At 38.1% G+C, this 22188-nt stretch overlaps 1 protein-coding gene across 1 annotated transcript in view; it reads right to left on the bottom strand.

Moving 5' to 3' along the window:
* LOC127424415 (nucleolar protein 4-like) overlaps positions 1-22188 on the bottom strand; it is a 49873-nt gene that overhangs the window by 4641 nt on the left and 23044 nt on the right. Inside the window, exons 3-10 of the mRNA XM_051669601.1 lie at positions 15658-15769; positions 13598-13707; positions 6998-7151; positions 2865-3163; positions 2164-2349; positions 1674-1862; positions 886-1002; positions 108-297 (exon numbers count right to left, since the gene is read on the bottom strand). Coding sequence (XP_051525561.1) covers positions 108-297; positions 886-1002; positions 1674-1862; positions 2164-2349; positions 2865-3163; positions 6998-7151; positions 13598-13707; positions 15658-15769 — 1357 coding nt within the window. The remainder of the gene's footprint in view (positions 1-107; positions 298-885; positions 1003-1673; positions 1863-2163; positions 2350-2864; positions 3164-6997; positions 7152-13597; positions 13708-15657; positions 15770-22188) is intronic.

Raw genomic sequence — 22188 nt, 5'->3', positions numbered from 1 at the left:
ACAATACAATACAATACAATACAACTGACAATCAAACATTAAAATAAAATACTTAGAAAAACATACACATTCTTCTGAGGTAAGCTGCCTTTCTGATTTTCACTCACCATTGGTTTGTGGTGTGCCATTGTTTTGGAGGCTGTTGCCAAGGGTCCCATATCCCAGGAAACTGTAATTAAGTCCACCATTGGTGTAGAGTTGGTCCTGGGAGTAGGCCGAGGCAGCCAGTGAGAAGCCTGAGTGAGCCAGGGCAGCCGGATCTCTGGAGTTGAGCTTATCTGCAGTAACCGACTCATCCTGAAGAGGAGTACATGAGCCAATGGGAAGGTAAGAGGGAGTTATATTTTGATACAGAAGCATTAAAGGGAAAGGTCTGTCATCAGTCACTCTGATCATTTCTTTCTTCCATAGAACACAAAAGAAGATGTGACAGCCTCAGTCACCATTCACTTTCATTGTATGATAGAAAGATGCAACGAAAGTGACTGGAGACTAAGACTAACTACTTTTGTGTAAGAACAATTAAGAACAATAAAGACTTTTGTCTCACAATCACTTTATGAAAGTCATACAAGTTAGGAACAACACAAGTTTGAGTAAATTATTCCATTAACTTTTTGTCACACTTACCAGTGTTGAGTGAATTGAGACTATTTACCTGCCATAAATATTTCTTACTGGTCATGAAAACATTTTGCACTATTTAGCAGGCCATTTCTCTGTGAACTAACACTTTAAGGCATGTGAATGACACACATATCTCACTAAACAATCTAAAAACCAACCACAATGTTATACAATGTACTAAATTAATTTTATCTTGTTATAAAGACCCAAATATGTCTTTCTCTAAACACACTCACACACACACACACATGCACTCACATGGGCCTGGTAGTCCAGGCGCATCCTCTTTGCAGCATTGCGTGTTTCACTCTCACATGCAGCTGCAAGAATGTTCTCAGCCATGGCAGAGGTGAGGTGGGGGTGTGTGGGCCGTGTCTGACACCATTGGGGGTAGATAGATGGATAGATAGATAGAAAAAAAAGAGAAGTGTCATCACCTTATCCACACCTACTTTAACTTGGAAATTCTGTGCTTTCAAACTCCTACTTTTTTTAAACTATTGTAGTGCAACCTCGCTGCATGCTGTAGCTATGAGGAAAAATAATTTTTGGAATATGGAATATTTTGGACTCTGGAAATGGATTCATTTAAGTATTGAAGAAGTATTGTTTTCAAAAACAGAAGAATAATGCTGCAGTAATGCATTTGCTTCTTGTTTTGTGGTTATTGATAATCATATTTTGAAAAGTGGTAAATCTAGTTGCAATTGCTGTAATACATTCCATTGTCCATACTTAATTTCTGTAAGCCTTTGGCTACTCCAGCACCAGACAGAGGTTCCAGACATGCCTTCCAGACATACTGAATTTAATTCTAGTAAAGGACAGAATATAAACTATGGTTTGAAAAATGTTAACCTATAGGATTACCCATCAGCCACTAGAGGGCAGATGAATGCAACTGAAATGCACACGGATACGGTATGTAACACAAACTATATGTCCAAGATTTAATGTAATCTAAAACTTTTTGGATTAGCTGTGGCATTGGCATAACACAGAGAACTATGGCTGGCATGTGTATGAGTGTCTGAATGTTTCCCTACCTCAAAGCCACCCTTCTTCATGCGGCGACAGGATTTGAGGTAGGTTCGGATACGTTTGCGAGCACGTTCTTGGAACTCTGGGAACTGGCGGCTGCATGACTCAATGATGGCCTGGATTTTCTCTTTGGGCTGCTTTGAGATCGGAACCATTCGGTCCAAATTCTCATCCACAAACAACCGCACAAACATCTGAAAACAGAAAGAAATATTACAGAACAAGAAGAAGAATGAAGAAGAAAAGATGAGGAAGAAACAGAATGCACATATACATAAAAAAGTGACATTTGAGAAACATTTGAAAATTAAAGGGATTTAGAAATTTAAACTTGTTCATGTTTGAAAGGAAAATAATCATAGAAATAAACCTCGATATGCACTTCCAAACATAACAATGGAGGTCATAAAGCTTAAAAAATAAAAGTCATTAAATACAAAACCTGATGTATGGCATATTAAATCAACAAAAACTTTTTAAGGGCATCAGACTCACGTTAAAAGCTTTAAGTCTTTCAGGGTCAAGGCCCTCTGCGTCATTTATCTTGTCACTGTCGTCATGGTCATCATGATCATCATCATCATCGTCTATGACATGAGAGCGACCTGGGGTCATGTCCTCCCCGCACGTGCTCAGTTCCGTCTTCACCGAGTCATAGCTTCCCGAGCTGTACTGAGGGGACTGTAGACACATATGTACATAGAGAGCCACATACAAAATAAATGTAAACTTTTGTTTAACATCATAGCAGTTACAGACAAAAGTCAAAACCTAAACTGAAGCTAACCGAAACTACAACTCAAACACTATTATGCTTATTATTACTTTAGTGACAGTTCACCTAAAAATGAAAAGTCTGTCATCATTTACTCATCCTCATGTGTTCCACACCTATATGACTTGCTTTTTTCTATGGACCACAAAAGATGATGTTAGGCAGAATGTTAGCCTCCTTTCACCATTCACATTCAATGCATCTTCTTTTAATACAATGAAAGTGAAAGGTGACTGAGAGTAACATTTTGCCTAACGTCTCCTGTTGTGTTCTACAGAAGAAAGAAAGTCATACGGGTTTGGAACAACATGAGGGTGAGTAAATGAGGAGAGAAATTTCATTTTTGGGTGTACTATCCCTTTAAATACAAATATCTAAGAATTCTTAGAGTGATGTGGAAAAATGTGACTTAGTCTCATACCTTGTTACTGTACTCTGTTTTGACAGGGAATTTTCTATTGGAGTCAGGTGGGTAGGATCCAAGCGTCACTCCGGGTAAAAGTCTGTCACTCAGGTTGACAGGCTGTTGTCCCTCTTGTGAGGAAGAGGATGATGAAGTGCTGAAGTCCAGAGGTGCTGCGGCACCATTACCGTTCACCTCTCCATATGGAACCACCCCCTCAGATGCAGGAACTCCTCCTGTCACCATGGCAGCACCACCAGGCGGAGTCAGTGCAGGGAGACTGTTAGCTGTGCAGCCATTCTGTGAAGAGGAATCATCTGAGAGAAAGAAAGAAAATCTTAATACTCTATAATAAGTTACATGCAGCTGTAACCTTAAAAGAATAGTTCACCCAAAAATGTTTATTCTGTCATTTTTTACACAACCTCATGTTGTTCCAAACTTGTATGACATCCATTCTGTGGAACACAAAGGGAAATGCTGGGCAGAAATGTATAAACTGACAGCCTCAGTCACCATTCACTTTCAATGTATGGTAAAAAGATGGAATGAAAATTAAGGGTGATTGCGACTAACATTCTACCTAACATATCCTTGTGTGTTTCACAAAAGAAAGAAAGTCATATGTGTTTGGAGTGAATAAATGATGACAGAACTTTCATTTTTGGGTGAGCTATTCCTTTAAGGTGCTGTTTATACTTGATTTGATCCATAGAAGTTATATTTGTTGGTGTAACCTATAATATTCAGGTTGATTTAGTCATATTAAATAATATTCTTGACTAGAATAAAAACAGATCATTTTATTGTTACCATTTAAAGCATATTTTTAGGTTACCTGGCAAATGTTTTTGGATGTCTGTACATAAAGTCGCTCTGCACTTTAACTGCATCAATGTATGGATGTGAGGTATAGATATTAAGTGTGTGTGTGTGTCTACTGGGGGAAGGGGGCCAGGCTGTTCCACTTAAACGCTGTGTAACGCAATTTCACTGTGTGAAGGTGTGTGTGTGCTAGTATGTACAGGAGAGCAACATTGGTGTCCACTGTCAAACCAGTGGAGGAAGGAAGAGGTAAAGAGAGAGAGAGAGAGAGAGAGAGAGAGAGAAAGAGAGGATGAGGGGGAGCTCTGCTAGAGTGGTGTCTGAGTGGATGGGAATAGTAGTCAGAAAAGAAAGATGGAGGGGATAAGATGAAACAGAGAGAGACGACTCATTCTCATCCACTAATTTAGAGAGCAGAATAAGATTAAAGTAACAATTGTTACTCAATTGCTCAACAAATGTGCGAAATAACACATACAAGACTCTGTAGTAGAGCATCCATCAAATAGAATGGATATCAAATAGAATGGAGATGAAAAAACGCTGCGTGATCATGAGGAAGGATTACATCAAGATGTAGATTGGAATGCAGGTGCGAAAAACTTCATATAAATAAAATAGCCTGCTCCTCTCTCGCTGTTGCTTGCGTACTAGTGATAAACCCTCTGTGTGATTTTGAAAAATGTATAACATAATATAAGAAATATTTAAGATTCCACACAATTTCATGATCAGTAATCAAATAAGCAAATTTGTGACATTAACTGTGTTAACTCATTGTGTACAAAAGGAGAGGTTGTCTTTCATTAAAGCACTTTCACAAGTTGTTCTGTGAAAATTCACATGCAAAATGTTTCACACGTGGGTTTTGCACAAATTTTTCACTCAAATTGTTATGCTGATAATATAATTTGTAATGAAAAATAAATGATTAAAATAGAAAATTGCAAAATAGATACATTTACACAAGTGGACTCAAACTTCGGAAAATCACATACATGCAAATGTTTTTTTGGGGGGGGGGTGGTTGGGGGGGTTGGTTGTCAGCACAGCCATTGACTAGGAAAATAAAAAATGCCACTTCATGTCAAAAAGGTTGCCAACACCTGATATAGTCCACTCGCTCAAGCATCAGAGATATAAACAAAACAGCACATTCATAAGGAGTTTGTAGTGTAAATGAACTGTATGCAATAAGTAAGAAGAATAGAAATATGGACACGCTCCTTTTATATGCTTAGAAAATGTTATACCCATCAGGATTTGGATGTAAACCCCATTAAATTATAGGGAATGTAACTTTTATTAATCATTTTCATCTACTGACACACAAATCATGACTAGTATTAAGAGTGAATGGGCTCTGATGGGTGGGTGCAATGGTATGATGTGGGTCAAATCATCATCATTCTTGCCCTGTGTGTCTCTAAACAGCACCCTGTCTGCTTTGAATCAAGGCAGGGATCCATTAGTGCATGGGTACATTGAGAACGGGTACAGGACGCTAAAGAGCCTTATTATAGTGCAAAACACCAGACCTGAAATGAATCATAAACATCCCATAATACAACCACACCAGGAACACACCAGGCTGTATGTGACAGTGTGTATGTATGTTAGAAGGAATGTTCATGTCTGTGGGAGGTGTAGAAAACATGCACATTACTTATGAAAAATCATTTTGTTTTAGTAATAACAATGTAATTAACGTCTCTGTGTGTGTGTGTGTGTGTGTGTGTGTGTGTGTGTGTGTGTGTGTGTGTGTGTGTGTGGACAAGTCTTTCCCTACAGTCCAGTGTGAGCAAGATTACAAAGGATTAGCCCACAAAGAAGCGACCCAAGCTGCTTCCTCCTACTCTGCCACCCATAAGACCCTCGACCGTCCCAGCAGCCATTTTAAAAACATCTCCTCCTCCCCTCTCCCTACCCTCATCCAAGAAGGAAGTGTGTTCAATTCAGAAAGAGACTAAAGACAACAACCCTGACATCTTGCAGTTGTGTACTCTCATCCACAAATATGGAAGTCCTGGCCAAAGATTACTGTTTACATTCTGCATCAGAGACTATTATGTATTATATTATCTATTATAGATTCTAATTTGTACATTTGTTGGCTTGAGCAATGTAACCAATTGTGCGCATAATTGCAGTGGCAAATCAAAAGCATTTCAATTAGTCTATATACTTGTCTGCACTAATAAAATAAATAAATTAAAAAAAATGTTAAGATCTGATACACAGATCTGTGTTTTTTCTTTCACTTTTGTTTGTGGTGGCACACGAAAATGAGTGCCAAAGAAACAACACCTGACATTGAAGCCACATCCACACTAATCTGTTTTAGTTTGATAAGTCTGTTTTTGGTTTCCTAATGTCATTGTTTTCCAAAGTATGCTGTAATGGAGAGCATTTTCGAAAGTTTTTGGTGGAGGAAAACACTGTTCCAGTGTGAATGAGAGCAAGTAGGTATAGCTACAGGCCGGAGATCTCCAAATGGGGGCGGAATCTCCAAAAGAGGGTGTGGTTACTCTAGAGGGAGGTACTCCAAAAGGAAACTGGGCCAGCTCCATTAGGGAACAGGTTAGGTTAGGGGCTCTCTATACTTTTTCTGGTTGTTTAGAGCTACCGCCCCTTTTTGGTGCTCTGCCTGAAGCCATATCCTTCTCAATGTGAGGCATAAACATGTTTTATAAACTTTTTTTTTTTTTTTCAAATGAAAACGCATTAGAGTGGTCGTGGCCTCAAAAAGTTTTAGAAGCAAAGCGCAAAGCATTGCTAGTAATTTGGAATTATTTGGAATTTGTTAAATGCTGTGATGTTATAAATTCTTTTACTCAAAATGAATAATCACGATTACAATATCAAGGAAAAATTATGATTTTTGTCAAATAATTGTGATTTTTGTCATAATCTAGCAGCCCTACAAGCCACCATTTTTCAAACAACAGAGATCCACAAACATTATAGAACTTCACACTTAAGATTTTCACATATACGATCAAAATGAAAAAAATAAGGCCGCCTCAGCATGGTTCCGCATACCCCAGACATCCATTTAACCGGCATCTGTCCAGAGCATAATGGAAGAGCGTGAGAGAGACTAGAGTGCTGGGAAAAGGGCTATAATGGGCCTTCAGGCACCTCTTAAACATCAGCTACAAGACACTTATCAGACTCTCGCCAACCATAAGTCTTCACTGATAAACCCTGACAAACATCAGTGGTGGCTGCTATTTCAGTGAAATATACAGCTAACAATATACACAGTGTGAGTGAGAGAAAATGTGAGATAGAGAGAGAGGACGAGAGAGACAGGGAAATCGTACCTTCCTCCTGTTTAATGCTGGGCTGTGGGGGTGTAGGCATCCTCTCCGTGTATGGGGCAGTGGGGCTGCTTGGCTCTGCGGCTGGAGCACGTTCAGTAGAGACCCACGCAGGCTCAGCCATGTCCAAATCCTCACTGCTTACTGAAACCTCATCCTGTATGAGAGAGGGAGAGAGAGAGGGGGGAGGAGGAGGAGGAAGTCAGAGCTCAGGATATTCTGTGCACAAAATGAAGCTCACCCACCCAACTATTGCCAGGATTCTCCCATGTTTCAAGCACATGATCTTCACACAGCCAAAGTTCACAGCTCAAACTACCAGACCTGTATCAAAATAAACACTCTCTCTTTTCCACATTTCCCATTCTGAATTTTCTAGTTCACCATGTTGCTATATAAGGGATGTAAATAAAATAAAATAAAAACTTGCTTTTCAATCTGTTTTTCTCTTTTTTTCTTCAGTCCCTTGTTATGTTGTAACATAACAATTAAGTACAGTATCCCTGTGTATCCATTCCTGAGAAAACTCCACATTCTGAGGTGAAGGATGGGAAGAGTGGAATGGGAAAGGACAGAGGGAGGAGACTCTTAAATAATGAGTGACAATGAGGGGAGCTATTTTTAACCCTGTTGGAACCAAAACCCAAAAGAAATACAACATATAGTGTAAAAAGTGGTAACCTGCAATTGTTACTTTAAGGAGCTTTTTCTACTTGATCTAACCATTAACATGAGTTTTGATGGTGTAGCATTATGTATTCAGGTTGATTCAGTGACATTAAATAATAATTTTACTTGAATAAAACGACTAGTTAATTTAGATGTGACCACATGAAGCACATTTTGTAGATTGTCATTTTTTCAGTGTTGTGAGGAGAGGAGTCTTCCTCGGGAATCACACATTGGTTGAAATACTACATACAGTATATTTCATGCAGTATATTTAACTGACTTAAAGGAATATTCCGGGTTCAAGACAAGTTAAGGTCAATTGACAGCACTTGTGGCGTAAGTTTGATTACCAAGTAAAATAATTCCAACTCTTCCCTCATTTTCTTTAAAAAGGCAAAAATTGAGGTTACAGTGAGGCCTTTAAAATGGAAATGACTGGGGAAAAAAACATTTTGGAAAAAAACATTTTTAGAGGGTTTAAAGGCATAAATATGAAGCTTACAATTTAATAAAATCACTTATTTTTTGACGTGTGCATCATTTGAGCTGTAGAGTTGTTTAAATTGTCGTTTTTACCGTCGTTTTAGGGTTTGAGGCCATTGCGTTGCCATGGCCACAAAGTTGTGAAATTGAATGCAACTTTACACAGAAAAGATTAGTAAGCTATTTTATCACACTAAAAACATGTTAGCGTGAAAATTGTTTACGTCTTGTAGCTTTACTTTTGAAACAGTGAGAATTTTAATGTTTATGGATTGGCCCCAATAAATTCCGAAGTGCCTTACTGTAACCCAGATTTTTGCTAGTAGAAATACATTTTTGTGGTAATCAACAGAATGCCACAAATGCTGTTGATTGAGCTTAACTTGTATTAAAGCCGGAATATTCCTTTAAGTCATTGCATGCATTTACAAACACACTAGAGGACCATAGGAACACCAATGGGAGGAGTAGTATTACAATCCATACAATTGTATGCTTCTATTGTTCCTTTCATAGCTGGTTTATTTCATAGCATCTTCATTTCGGCCAACATACGGGACGTCCCGGCTAATACGTGACATTTGGCAACGATAATGCACACTGACACTGTTTGTGTTTCTGTCAGTTTACATATACTTTTGCGGATGACCTCGTTTGGAAAAATTATCCATAAATAATGATTTGTTGTTTTCTTTCAAATTCGAAAAATGCAAAAATGTGTCATTTAGGCATAGGGCTAGGGTGTGGGTTAGGGTTAGTCTACAGTCATTATAATTAGCTTTCTATAAAAACAACAGAAATCTATAGTATGTCCCCATTTTAGAAGTGTGTGTGCCAGAATAAGAGCAGTTCCATGTTTAGCACGCTTATGGCACAGCGAATCACAACGTGACCCTTGCTGTTACATACGCTATAGGAGTGAACACACCTCTCTACCTCCGCCGTTGCCATGACGATCAAGCTATGAGAAAGTTCACTGTGATTTCGAGCAGGTTTTAGAGCTTCTGGTGAGGCTACACATCGTCATCAACCAACACAGCCTCCTGTCCCCTTCTCAACCCCTCCACAAACATTCCATGAAAAACCCACAATATAATGCTCACCCTGTGCCTCCCATCTGCTCAGATCAAACCCTGTAGGCTGATCTTGTAGCTGTTAAAGACAAGCACCCACCCCCACCCATCTATATGTATGCCACTTCCTCATTTTATCAAAACAAACCCTCATTTCACTATAACCATCCCCCTCTGCAGCAATGACCCTCCCCTTCTGTACAGGACCTGATATTTAATTCATTACGTCCTTTCTCCAAAAGACTCCTCAGTTCAAGCCCCTGGCTAACTTTAAAAATTATTCAAATCATTGTAGGGATAGTCTGTCATCATTTACTCATCTTCATCTAATATAAATGGTAGCTTCAGTCACCAACCACTTTCATTGCTTTTTTTTCTCCATACAATGAATGTATGTTGACTGAGGCTAATATTTGGCCTAACATCTTTTGTGTTCCATGGAAGAAAGTCATGCAGGTTCTGAACAACATAAGGGGTGAGTAAATGACTTTTTATTTAAAGATTATTTTTGGATGAACTATCCCCCTACCTTTTTTAATTAGGCATGAAAATGATAAATTCAAGTTACGAATTCATTCAATTTATTTTTCACATTAACGAGAGAGACACTCTCACTATACCACGAGAGACACTCTCTCTCCCTGCACAAGCACTAACAAATGAACAACTAGTAAGGCCTCTACACTACATGTGTCCTTGGATCCCTCTTTATCATTACCATGGCAAACTGAAGAGTAGATATGGCTGAAAGAATGTAATCATCTAGTGGGGCTCAAGAGAAAGTGAGAAATGCAGGTGTGTGGATGGAGATGTGCATGCGTGGGACAAAACACACATACACAACAGAGGAAAAAGTCACTCTGATTTCACCCCAAAACCGTCACTGTGAATTGCCTCTCCAAAGCTCAGTAGTTACACGTAAAGCACTCACAGGATCACTTCTGCTTTTTATCATTGCATAGCTAACAGGAAGTTGGTCTGAAAAACAAATTAACTCATCAAAACTGTCACAAATGACCTTATGTAAAATAAGACAAGACTGATCAATTATTGCTGTAGATTAAAGTTAAATGGGTCATATCATATTTATTTATTTTATAATTTTCACATATAATGTTAATTCCACCACCTCTCTCTCGCTTAGAATTAAAGGACTGTTTTTTAATACTTTGCCTTTAGGGTTTTTGTTTCGATTTCCTCTTAACGTGTGAATTAATTTACAGTGCTTACTCACAGGCTATAAGTTTGCACTGAAATGTGCCACAAATCTATTAAATTTAGACTGAAATGATCAGGGACTTTATTCAAATAAATTTCAGCCAACTGTTCTAACATTGAGACTTTTTTGAAGGATATGCAGAGCGGCAGGTGCTACACACAGCCATGAACGCTTTGAAAGACTTTCTTCCATCATTAACTCTTCTAATGTTTAGGAATAACAGTACATATTCTACTTCAATTACCTCAGTCTGACTAAACAAAAGTTTTCAGTACTGAAACTTACAGCAGTGGCTCTCAACCTTACTGATTCCAAGGACCCCCATTGTCCAAGACAATTTTCAAAAGCCACCACTTATGTAGGCTAAGATATTTCCTATGGTACTCCTGCTATAATGATGCTATAATAATCTTTCATTTCCTGATTTCTCATGGAATTGATGCACTTTATACCTACGACCTATGGTAATGATGCACTGGATATCTGACTGACTCACCTAACAGGGGACACAGTTTTTTATACATACATCACAGAGATTTAGAATGCTGCAACATTCAACTGATCACCCAGTGATGATGCTGTCAGTCTGTTCGCAAGTTTAGCATTCAGCTTCTATAGGCTCCCTGTGATAAGTGCTAATCATCATGATTTCAACATCTCTCTGAAGCACTTCACAGATTCCGATCGTGACAGTCGTTCATTCGTAAAAGTGCTTTCGCATTGCCTTGTTCAGCTGTGAACCTAAATGAATGCATGTGGAAATGCACACATAGTGTATGTATACTATAAACATGGATACATTTTATTTGCAGGATTGCCCTAATGAGAAATTGGAGTTCCTCCGAGGTTTGTTTAGAAGGTTGATAAGTGTGGTGTTGGCTATAGGTACCAAGTGGGGCATCAGTAATGCAAGGAATGGGAGAGGTAGAGAAAGAACGAGAGAGGAGCAAGAAAAGAACAATGCAGGGGCAGGTATAAAAATGTATTTCAGTCCTAAAACAATAAAGGGGGGACGAGAGGATGATGGAGACAACATTCTTATCAAACAATCATAGGCCAAACCTATCACTTACACTAGCCTACCCCTACAATCTGAGATAATGATCCGTTGATAAGAATGTTGTTCAAGCCCCTGGCCCAAGCCCTAAGTCTAACCCTGAAATCTGGTTGATAGAAATGTTGTCCCAGTTTTAACAAGGATGTTGATCTCCAAACATGCCTTACTTGGGTAAATCACTTTAAGTGAGATACAGTACAATGCAAAGGACAAACACATACTGCAATGTTTAAATCGAGCAATACTGATCTAAACTACCTGGCATGCAGAGACATAATGATACTGTTAGAAACATGTACAATTTTTAACATGGATCTTATTTTGAACACTGAGGACAAATATAACCAACAAAGCGCTAAAACGGCAATGCTAATAATAGGTCTTACAATTTTAGGTTTTACAAAAGGGTAACTTAATATAGTTGTTCAGATATCTTCCCAGCAGTCTCTTATTTCTGTCATATGTGACCATGTCTGTCCAACTCCCAAGTCCACAGACCAATATAGATAAAATGCCATTTTTTTATTTAAAGGAATATTGCAGGTACATTACAAGTTATGCTCAATCGACAGAATTTGTGGCATAATATTGATTACCACAAAAATTTATTTTGAATTACCCCTCCTTTTCTTAAAAGAAAAGCACAAATCTGATTTACAGTGAGGCATTTATAATGGAAGTTAATAGGGGCCAATTTTTGAATGTTAAAATACTCAATTTTTCTAGCCACAAGACATAAACAATATGTGTGTAAACATGATTTCAGTGAGATAAAATCACTTACTAACCTTTTCTGTGTAAAGATATAGCCAGTTTTATAACTTTGTTGCAATGACGATGTAATGTCAACAAACCCTAAAACCCTAAAATGACTGTAAAAATTACAATTTAAAGAATTTGACAGCTCAAATAACACATGAGTTTTAACAGCAGAATTAATGTAAGTGCTTTTATAAAATAAGCATAACATTTCTGCCTTAGTTTAAACCCTCCAAAAATTGGCCACATTCACTTCCATTGGGTTTAACCTGTATTGAACCTGGAATATTCTTTTAATAGACAGTGATTCAACAGCGCCCTCTACCCACTGTCCTATGACATGCTTACTCTCATCCACAGCATACTGTACATTGCACCTGTAGTACCTAGGAGTATTTGCTACAGTTATGTAGAACTGGATCATGGGTAAGACTGGGTTCATTAGTGCCCAGTAAAGAAATAAGCATTGCCCATCCATACCTTTCAAAATTACCAGCCAAGCAGCATTTTATAATATTACATTCAAACATTCTGTTTTACACTGCCTTGTTTGTGAAGTGAGTTCTGGAAATGCAAAACAAACATACAAACAAACAAATATAAAAGCTAAAATAAACAAAAATAAAATAAAAAATAAAATGAAAATCTCTGCTACCAGAAAATAAATTCTGCTTTACATTGCCTTGTTACCGCAGTGGGTCCTGCCTATTATTATTTGTACCTTTTCAGTTAGCTGTAGATACCTTTTACCCACTGTCATTGTATCCTGGCGCTTGGTCTTTCTTACAATGTATGAGCATATTCTACAGACATGCTTTTTAGTTCAAGCTATATAATTCCATCTATTTTCTGTGTTTAGTTCTATTTAGTGCTATAAGGAACTGTAGTTCACAAGGATGGGTTTGTGTGTTTACCATCAACCCATTTATATAGCACAATGACCCATAGACACATCCAACTCTTGCTTTTCCAGGCTTCCACAAATACTGTTGCTGAGGCAACCATGTCTATAACAGTTTACCTTGACAACCACATATTGCACCATAGTCCTTTTTAACAGTTTCTTTGAACTGGGTGACTTTTACATTAAATTCCTTGCCCAGATACTGAGGTAAATTTAGCCTGATGTTACCGTGTTAAATTATAATTTGGTACATCTAAATAATCAGTAAGAATCAGCTTTTGGAGCTCCCAGCAAAAACTCAGAGCAAAAAACTATTTAAACTCAATACATGCACTTCCGAAAACCAAACCAACAACTTCAATGTAGTATTAGTCAATGCACTCTTTCATAATTGATTGCCTCTCCACAGCTCTGTTTCTCGCTTTCTTTCACCTACCTGATCATTGGTAGTCATGCACTGTAGTTTCATTTGTTTCAGATAGGTGGCAGTGAGAGGCATATTGTAATCGATGAGGTCTGGTACCAAGGAGGTGGGACGGTCGTTCTCTGTGGGTGAAAAAAAAAAAGAGAAGTGCTTTACACTTCAGTCATTAATCAATAATAATTTGTATTTAAAAAGAATTAAAAGTGACTTTAACATGAAAAAAATAAGGCAACATTTTCCATTAAAAAATTAAGAAAAAAAAAACCATAGAAAAGGACAGGGATAAGCCTTATTTTTGAATTTGCTTTTACCTTTGAAGATTTGTAGATATAGAATCCATAAGCTTCCTTTCATTGATGTGATAAACAAAATAAAATAAAACATTTCATTGTGTTTGGTAGCACTTTCACTGATGTGATCAAATTAAATAAATTAACTAAAATAATAGCAAAAGTTGCTGAACTATGTTTCTGTGCTACCAAACACTTATTCTGCCTTTGCTACTACTTATGAAGATTTATAGGTATAGAATTCATAAGCCTCCTTTCTCTGATGTGATAAAATAAGATAAAATATATTGTGTTTGGTAGTACTTTCATTTATGTGATAAAAAAAAATAAAAAAAATAAAAAAATAAAAACATTTAATTGTGTTTAGAATAACTTTCGTTGATGTGATAAAATAAAATAATGGTAACACTAACAATAAGACTCCATTTGTCAACATTAGTTAACAACATTAGTTAACATGAACTAACAATGAACAATACTTATTAAGCATTTATTAATCTTAGTTAATGTTAATTTAAACATATACTAATACATTTTTAAAATCAAAAGTTATATTAATTAACATTAGTTAATGCAATTTAAACTAACATGAATTAACATGTAATGAACAATTGTATTTTTTATTAACTAATATTAACTAAGATTAGTAAATGCTGTAGAAAATATATTGTTAATTTTTTGTTAGTGATACCCTAATGCATTAACTAATGTTAACAAATGGAAACTTATTGTAAAGTGTTACCAAAATAATTAAGTAAAATAAGTTTTGAATTATATTTCTGTGCTACTTAACACATATTCCACATTTTCTATTACTTAAGAAGATATAGAATACATTAGCTTAAAAAAATTATGCAAAAATTATGACTCTGAAGAGTTAGAATTTTAATAGTAAATCTTATTCTATAAAATGCATTGGAAAGCAGGCAGGTGCCACCCCTCTTAACCCCCATAGGCAGGAGCTGATCAACGAATTCACTATTCCAAGTTTGTTTAACATTCAATATGTGCTGTACAAATGTCGCAAGATGAGCTCTCCCCCACACGCCAGTCTGCGTGTGCAGAGGAGAAAATCAAACTTATCTGTGGCTGAGTGTGAATTAGTCACATCAGTCTGTGACTAATGGCAGACAGCTGACTTATAGCAAATGGAGTATAATATCTTCGCAGTGGGAAAACGACCCAAAATCTACAATTCCTTCTAATTCTACTTCAGGGAAGGGCGATTAAGTCATAAAGCACTATGGTAATCATGAATCCATGCAATACAGTTTAAATTTTAACAGCAGTTATGAGTCTGAATTATATAATGATGCTAATATCCAGGCAGAAGACATATTTGAAGGTGAACTGCTTGTTAAATCACACTGGACAGTCTGCTATGTTGTGTCATATGGGAGATGATTGCATTTTTCCTCTGGTGTTATTTGTGATTTCTTCTATTTTTTAATCTGATGATTACTGTGGGAAGTGCATGGGTAAGATTATCCAGGCATTAATTACAAGTGGCCTGTAGAACTCTGGAGTTTTAGTCTTGTCTCTGTGTCTCATCAAAAAGAGTGTGAGTTTAATAAAGATGTTGGAAATGTTGTCCTCCTAATTATTGCTGAAGAGGGACCAACTCCCAAAACTTTAATTAAAATAAAATTATCAAAAACAGCCAATTTACTCTTACAATTTACCAATTTAAAATGCTTTTTAAAATTTTACATATAGATGTATAAGATTCAAAATGATTAAAATTACAAATACAGAGATGAAATTGCAGGGACAGGGTCTGACCTTTGAACTCTGCCATGCTGGGGTTGATGTGCATCCTTTTTTGGCATTCTCCACAACTCATCAGGAAACGGGTCACCGCCTCACGTGGAAGAAATGCGTAGGTCTCTGCAATCTGACAACCAAAATGGAGAGGAGAGCAGTCAAGAAACATTTTGGGAGAGAGTAAACAACTGGAGTAGAGGCTGAACACAATAGTTACTGACACAAATGCAAAAGTTTGTGAACTTGATTTTCACACTAACCAAAATGAACACTCGGCAAGTGCTAAATACTGCTACTTTAGGAACTGCAACATAACACATTATTGAAGCTCAATGATTTGATGCAAGTGGTTTAAATGAAATAAATAAATAAATAAATAAATACAAGTTATTTCCAATTTTACAACTTCGCTGCCATAAAAACGTAATGCTGTAAACCCTAAAACAACCGTAAAAAATGACTTCTGAAGACAGATAAAATAAAACACGAGTTTTAACAGAAGAATTAATGTGTTTTTATAAAATTATATGCTTTACATTTCTGCCTTTAAATCCTCCAAAAATTGGCCCCATTCACTTCCATTGTAAGTGCCTGATGTTGCGAGTGACCCAATGTGCTGTGCTGTTTGTCACTGTGGAGGTGAGGGCATGGTCGAGCGCCCGTCTGGGGAGAGAGAAAGCGGTAAGGACATCCACCTGAGATGATTTGTGACTAATTAACATTTCCAGATAGAGATAAAAGACGGCCCAGTCCACCGAAAGAGAGGGAGAGCCCGGCTGAGAAGCTGCATGTGCGTTGGCTGCTGCCATTGATCTTTTATATTGTAGAGCCTTGAGTTTGTTTGCGTGTGAAGCTGTACCGTTGCGCTGTAAAGCGAATGAGTTTTGAGTTGATTAAAAGACATTCCTGTGTTGGAATTTCGTCTCCCGCTTCCTCCATCACCGGCCACTGTTCGTGGACGTGCTTCCCGCAACTCCAACAGACCATCCCAAACCTCACGCCCACACCAGTGGTGGCATCTTCCCCCAACTGAGAGGAAGAATGAGTAGAGCCGGGGGAGAGAGAAACAGGAGTGTTAGTACACAGCCGGGGCACCGGTCTCGGGGATTTTTCCACCATATCCGGGGGAACGGGATAGGTCAGAAAGAAGGAGAGGAGAGGGTGGGGGAGGGACCACAAAGAGAGAGAGAATGGGGCTCGGCCCCCAGGTACTCCGCTAAATGGTCCTCGACTGCAGGCGTCGCGGAGCTGTTGAGCGAAGGCAAACGCCATCTGACTTCGCTCAGTATCAGGGCAGGATGGCTTTCTTCAGCTCAGGATACCTCAGGGGGTTTTCGACCGGGAGTTGGGCCTGCAGTCCCGCCAGCAGCAGTAGGAGGTGGACTGCCCATTGCGCCTGCAGCCATTCCAGAGCTTGGACCTCCAGAATGGCCTTCACCCCCCCCCCCCCCACCCACAGGTACCAAGCTCCGCAACGCCCGTCGGTCCTCTTCTTGACTTTGAAGGAGTGCCTCGAAGCACTGTTGCTGCTACGACCGCAGATCCATGAGGGCCTGGTGTTGAGCCTGGTGGATGCTGGGATCGGAACACTTCCTCCAGTGGCGAAGACAACTCCATAGCAGCATACTTTCCTCCTTATCCCGGGTTTCGGCACCAGTGTAACAGATGTTTGTATTTGGATCAAAAGGAGGAAGCAGGAGATGGCGATTCCAACACAGGAATGTCTTTTAATCAACTCAAAACTTATTTGCTTTACAGCGCAACGGTACAGCTTCACACACACACAAACTCAAGGTTCTACAATATAAAAGATCAACTGCAGCAGCCAACACACATGCAGATTCTAAGCTGGGCTCTCCCTCTCTTTCGGTGGACTGGGCCGTCTTTTATCGCCCCCGACTCTCACTGTGATCATGGAAACGGTAATTAGTCACAATTCATCTCAGGTGGATGTCCTTACCGCTTTCTCTCTCCCCAGATGGGCACTCGACCCCGCCCTCACCTCCAGAGACACTAATAATGGAAAAACACCTTAATAATCCCACTTATGTATTTTTTATAATAAATAAATAAATTCAATGTTCAAAATAACATTCTCATGGCCAGTAAGAAATATTTATGGCAGGTAAATATTTTCAATTCACTCAACACTGGCAGGTGTGGTAAAGTTAAAGAAATAGTTCACCAAAACATAAATATTCTGTCATAATTTACTGACCATCATGTTGTTCCAAACCTGTATGACTTTCTTTCTTGCATGGAAAACAAAAGGAGATGTTTGGAAGTATGTTAGTCTCAGTCACCATTCATTTTCATTGCATCTTTTTTTTTTCATACAATTCAAGTAACTGGTGACTGAGGCTCCAATACCTCTTTTGTAAAAAAACAACAAACAAACAAACAAACAAACAAACAAAGTACTACAGATTTGGAACAACATGGGTGGATAAACAATTAAAAATGTTTGGGTGAACTATCCCTTTTATTTGGACCCTGCTAGAAACGATATATGTGCCGTATTTTCTAAGTATTTACAACGTACTATTACAACAATGTATTCTGTACTATGCCTCCCATTCTCTCTCTTTTCCAGTCTCCTACTCTTTAGGTCCATGTCCCTTCTCCCTCTCTACATTTTTGCTTTTGCTCTCTTCTCCTGAAGGCTTTTTTGTGTGCGACCTTCACACAGAAAGGGTGATCGAGCAGTAGGAATGGCAGGACCACCTCCCTCCTTCCCCTTAGGCTGCACAGAGGGAAAAGGCCACCCAGGAAAAACAGCACCTGCCAGAATGCCATGCTCCCAGACTACCCCCTCCTCCCAGCCTGGCAGGGCTGGTCTCTGTGGCCTGCTCATGCTATGAGACCTGACAGCCAGGCTCTCCAGGGCACTGGCTGAAAAGAAGTGAACGTTGCCCCAAGGACATGGTGCAGCCCCTGTTATCATCTCCCCACACTCAAAACACACATGCTCACACACAAATATCTCTTTGCATCCCTAATTAAGAAGGTATTATTGGGGTGGTCACTTTCTCTTTGTGTGTCTGTCCCAATGATTGCATCCTACTCTGTCTAAGTCAGTCCATGAAAGTCTAGTATGGCAATCCTGATTGTTCATGTGTAAAAACTTCAATTCCAAAGCCACAGAAATGCACAGAATCTTAGTCAACCAAGGAGTGGTGTCATAGGTATCCCTTCAGTAACCAAGATCTATATGAATACAGCATCCTAGCAGTTACACAAGGACACCGCAAGAGGGCAGTACGCAGAAAGCAGCAGTCTGAGAGGGTAGTGAAGTTTTTAAACTTGCATTAATATATATTATATACTTCATTTAGGAGGAGAAAGAGGTGAAATTAGTTCTTCCTCATATCCCTGCTCTTCATTACATTGGAATCCAAAGTTGTACATAGAGCTCCACAATTTATTCAACAAATAATCAAGATTACAATTACAGGTTCCTGAATGTTTCACACTCAACTCCCAAAGCACTCAGAAGAAACACTCAGAAGAAGATTTGAAACAGTATTTAGCTGCAGTGTGTGTATGGTTCATTGTAGCATGGTCTATGTCATCAAAATGTGAACTCTGAGGAGGACCGCTAGGGCTGAGGGTGACATTTGGGAATAGGCCATGAATGGAGATACTGAAGGAGGATCTTGTAAACCACCAATCACAGTCAGTCATGGCTAGTTACAGCAAATTAAAGTCGGTTCAGCAAATATTCGACAATCTGGCAGTATTTGGAAGTTCAATGTGTGCCAAATGTCAAAAACATAGCTATCAGGCAATAAATTGCTTTAATTAGGTGATTAGCACAGAGCTTAGTTGGGGCTGGAACCCCACACCTGATTTCACACACTGATGCTGCATTTCATTCAAAGTCGGATGTGGAATTTCCACCAAGATATCTCTGATCTTCGTCAATAAAGGCATAACATTGCCTGATGCAAGGAAGATTACATGTAAGCAAACAAAACAGGGAAAATGTTCCCATTAGCCTACAGTAGCTTGTGTTCAGCTGTCAACAGAGAAATCTCCTAGCAACCAAATTGATAAGCAATGCTGCAATTGTAGCATGTTGTACAGGTGTACGACTGTCAAAACTGAGTGTAATCAGAGACTATTTAGCTTGAGACAGAGCACTCGTAATGAATGGGAAAAATTGGAATGCCCAATATGGCGAATGTAGACAAGGAAGTCCTGTCTTACATGTAAAGGAGCTAAGCTTTTAGATACAGACATCGCCTGTCAGTCAACTCTAGAACGTGCATGTGCATTTGTTGGACCAGCCTGAAAACAAGTGTTTTTTAGCGTAATCCGTGTTGAACAAGCACAATTTATGATACCATTGTTGTCCGATTTTATTGCTGATTTGAAATTTTCTTTGATTGTAATTTTGACCAAGCATTTTGGAGATTTCAGTCTTTCCCAATTAATGTAGATAGGAGCTGTAATTTCATACTGTTTGTATCCATTGAAAATACAGTAGCTGCCCGGGAGTGTTTCTAAGATGGCCGCTGAGTGGACTGACTTGCCTTGAATGGGACTTTGGAATATTTACAGTGTTTTGAACATCTGTCTCTGCAAACGCTTTCTAAATGGGTTGAATTATTCTAAAATGTAGAAACTTTGACTTATTGCTGGATATTATTTAATGAAAGTTAATGTTTATCATTAATTCTGTAAATCTCCTTGGGTGCCAACCTGATTGAAGATTTCCGCACGAGTTTCGAAGTTGGAAGTCCGACTTCAAGTGGTGTTCCATTGTACTTCTCCAAGTAAAAATTTGGAAATTCCGACTTTCTGAGCTGAATGGAATGCAGCATTAGGAATCATAGAACAGGGGTTTATAATCAAGCATGCTCAGTGAGCACTTACACATTTTCTACATACCCCTGTAAGATTAATACAGTATATGTTAAGCCTATTGTGTGTGTTATATGTGTTCTGATTTAATTGGATCAGATGCTATGCATTAGGCTGTACCACATATCAACTCTTTTTAATGACCAAATAATAAGCAACATACTGTAACTCAATAAAACCTATTCTTAATGTATATGTGTTAAGAAATGCAATATAGCCTGCTTAAAATTACACCCTACACCAAATACCTCAAAACACACCAGTGCAGTCTCATAGAGCAAATACAGTGTAATGCACCACATTAAAGCATATGATATAGAATCCCTTTAACAGTGTTGCATGAGTTCAGTGTTAGTGCATTTGGTCCTTTAGATTCAGTCAGTTACTCTTTTATGTTTGTCCCTGAATTTTCCTCCCCCTTTATTCACCTGTGTCTCAGATAAAGGAGAGGAAAGTCACACACACAAACACAGCTCCCTTTACACCAGACTGGTGGTTGAGAAACCACTCTTTTTCATGAGCACCAATGGAAAAGAAATTGGACTGAGATGTTTTGAAATTATGGAAAAATAGTGAGTCTGCTTTTATCTCCTCTAAATATGACACACACAAAAAAAAAAAAACTCTGTCTGACTCTCTTTAAATTTTCAAGACCTCTTAGATTTTTCAGACAGTCAGAGAGGGAGAGAGAGAAAGAGAGAGAGATAGTAAGAGAGATGAATGAGAATAGAGATACACAGAGGTGATGTGCAGGTCGACTCACCTGCGGGCTGGGCGATACTGTATGCAGTTGGATTTTAAGGTGAATCTCAAGACAACTTTTGAGATCATATTTCCCCTCAAAATCTAAATATTATTTTACATTATGAAATATCTAATATGCTGTATACAGTATTTTTTTTACTGTATACAGTAAAAAATACTGTATTATGAGAATCTAATGGCAGAAACAAAAGGTACACTAAAAGTACTAAAGTACTAAAAGTAAGTAATTAAAAACACATTTTAAAAGTAAAATATCTGGATTAATTAGCATACTGAAAATTTTGGGGGTAAAATACCTTATTTGTCATGAAAAGTTTGTCACAATGCAAAAACTTAAAACTAAAAATGCATGATTTTCTTATTTAAAAATATAATTTCTTGTTTTTCATTTGATTTTGGGATGAAATGTAAGACATGTTTTCCTGAGATTCACTCATATAGATTCAAGACAATAAGCAAAATATTGTAGAAAAACATTTATTTATATCTTAAAGGTTTCAAACTGACATTTTATCGAATGCATGGCCTAACTGGTTGTTGCAGGACGCAAAGCATGAGGAAACTTATCATAGACAACTGTGAAAACATGATTCACTGGGCATGATCTTAACAGATTCATATAGCACATCAGAGCTTTGTTTCCCAAAAACATCGTAAGCCTAAGTAGATCACAGAATCCATCTTATGATTCATCTTAGTTTTGGGGCCCATTTCCCAAAGGCATCGTAACTTAAGTGGTACTTGAAAATGCTCGTAGATTAATGAGTGCTCTGTAGTAATCGTACAGTGTTAAGAACATCGTAAGGACATAGACTTATGCAGACACCTGCAGGACAAATGCAAAATTACATCTGATACAATTGAAATACCTATAGCTACACTTTATGCTCATTTAATATCAGTATACATACATTTTAT

Source organism: Myxocyprinus asiaticus, chromosome 33, assembly GCF_019703515.2.
Source record: "Myxocyprinus asiaticus isolate MX2 ecotype Aquarium Trade chromosome 33, UBuf_Myxa_2, whole genome shotgun sequence".
NCBI classification, from domain to species: domain Eukaryota; kingdom Metazoa; phylum Chordata; class Actinopteri; order Cypriniformes; family Catostomidae; genus Myxocyprinus; species Myxocyprinus asiaticus.
The sequence above is the reverse complement of the archived record's forward strand: the minus strand, read 5'-3'. Positions and strand labels throughout refer to the sequence as shown.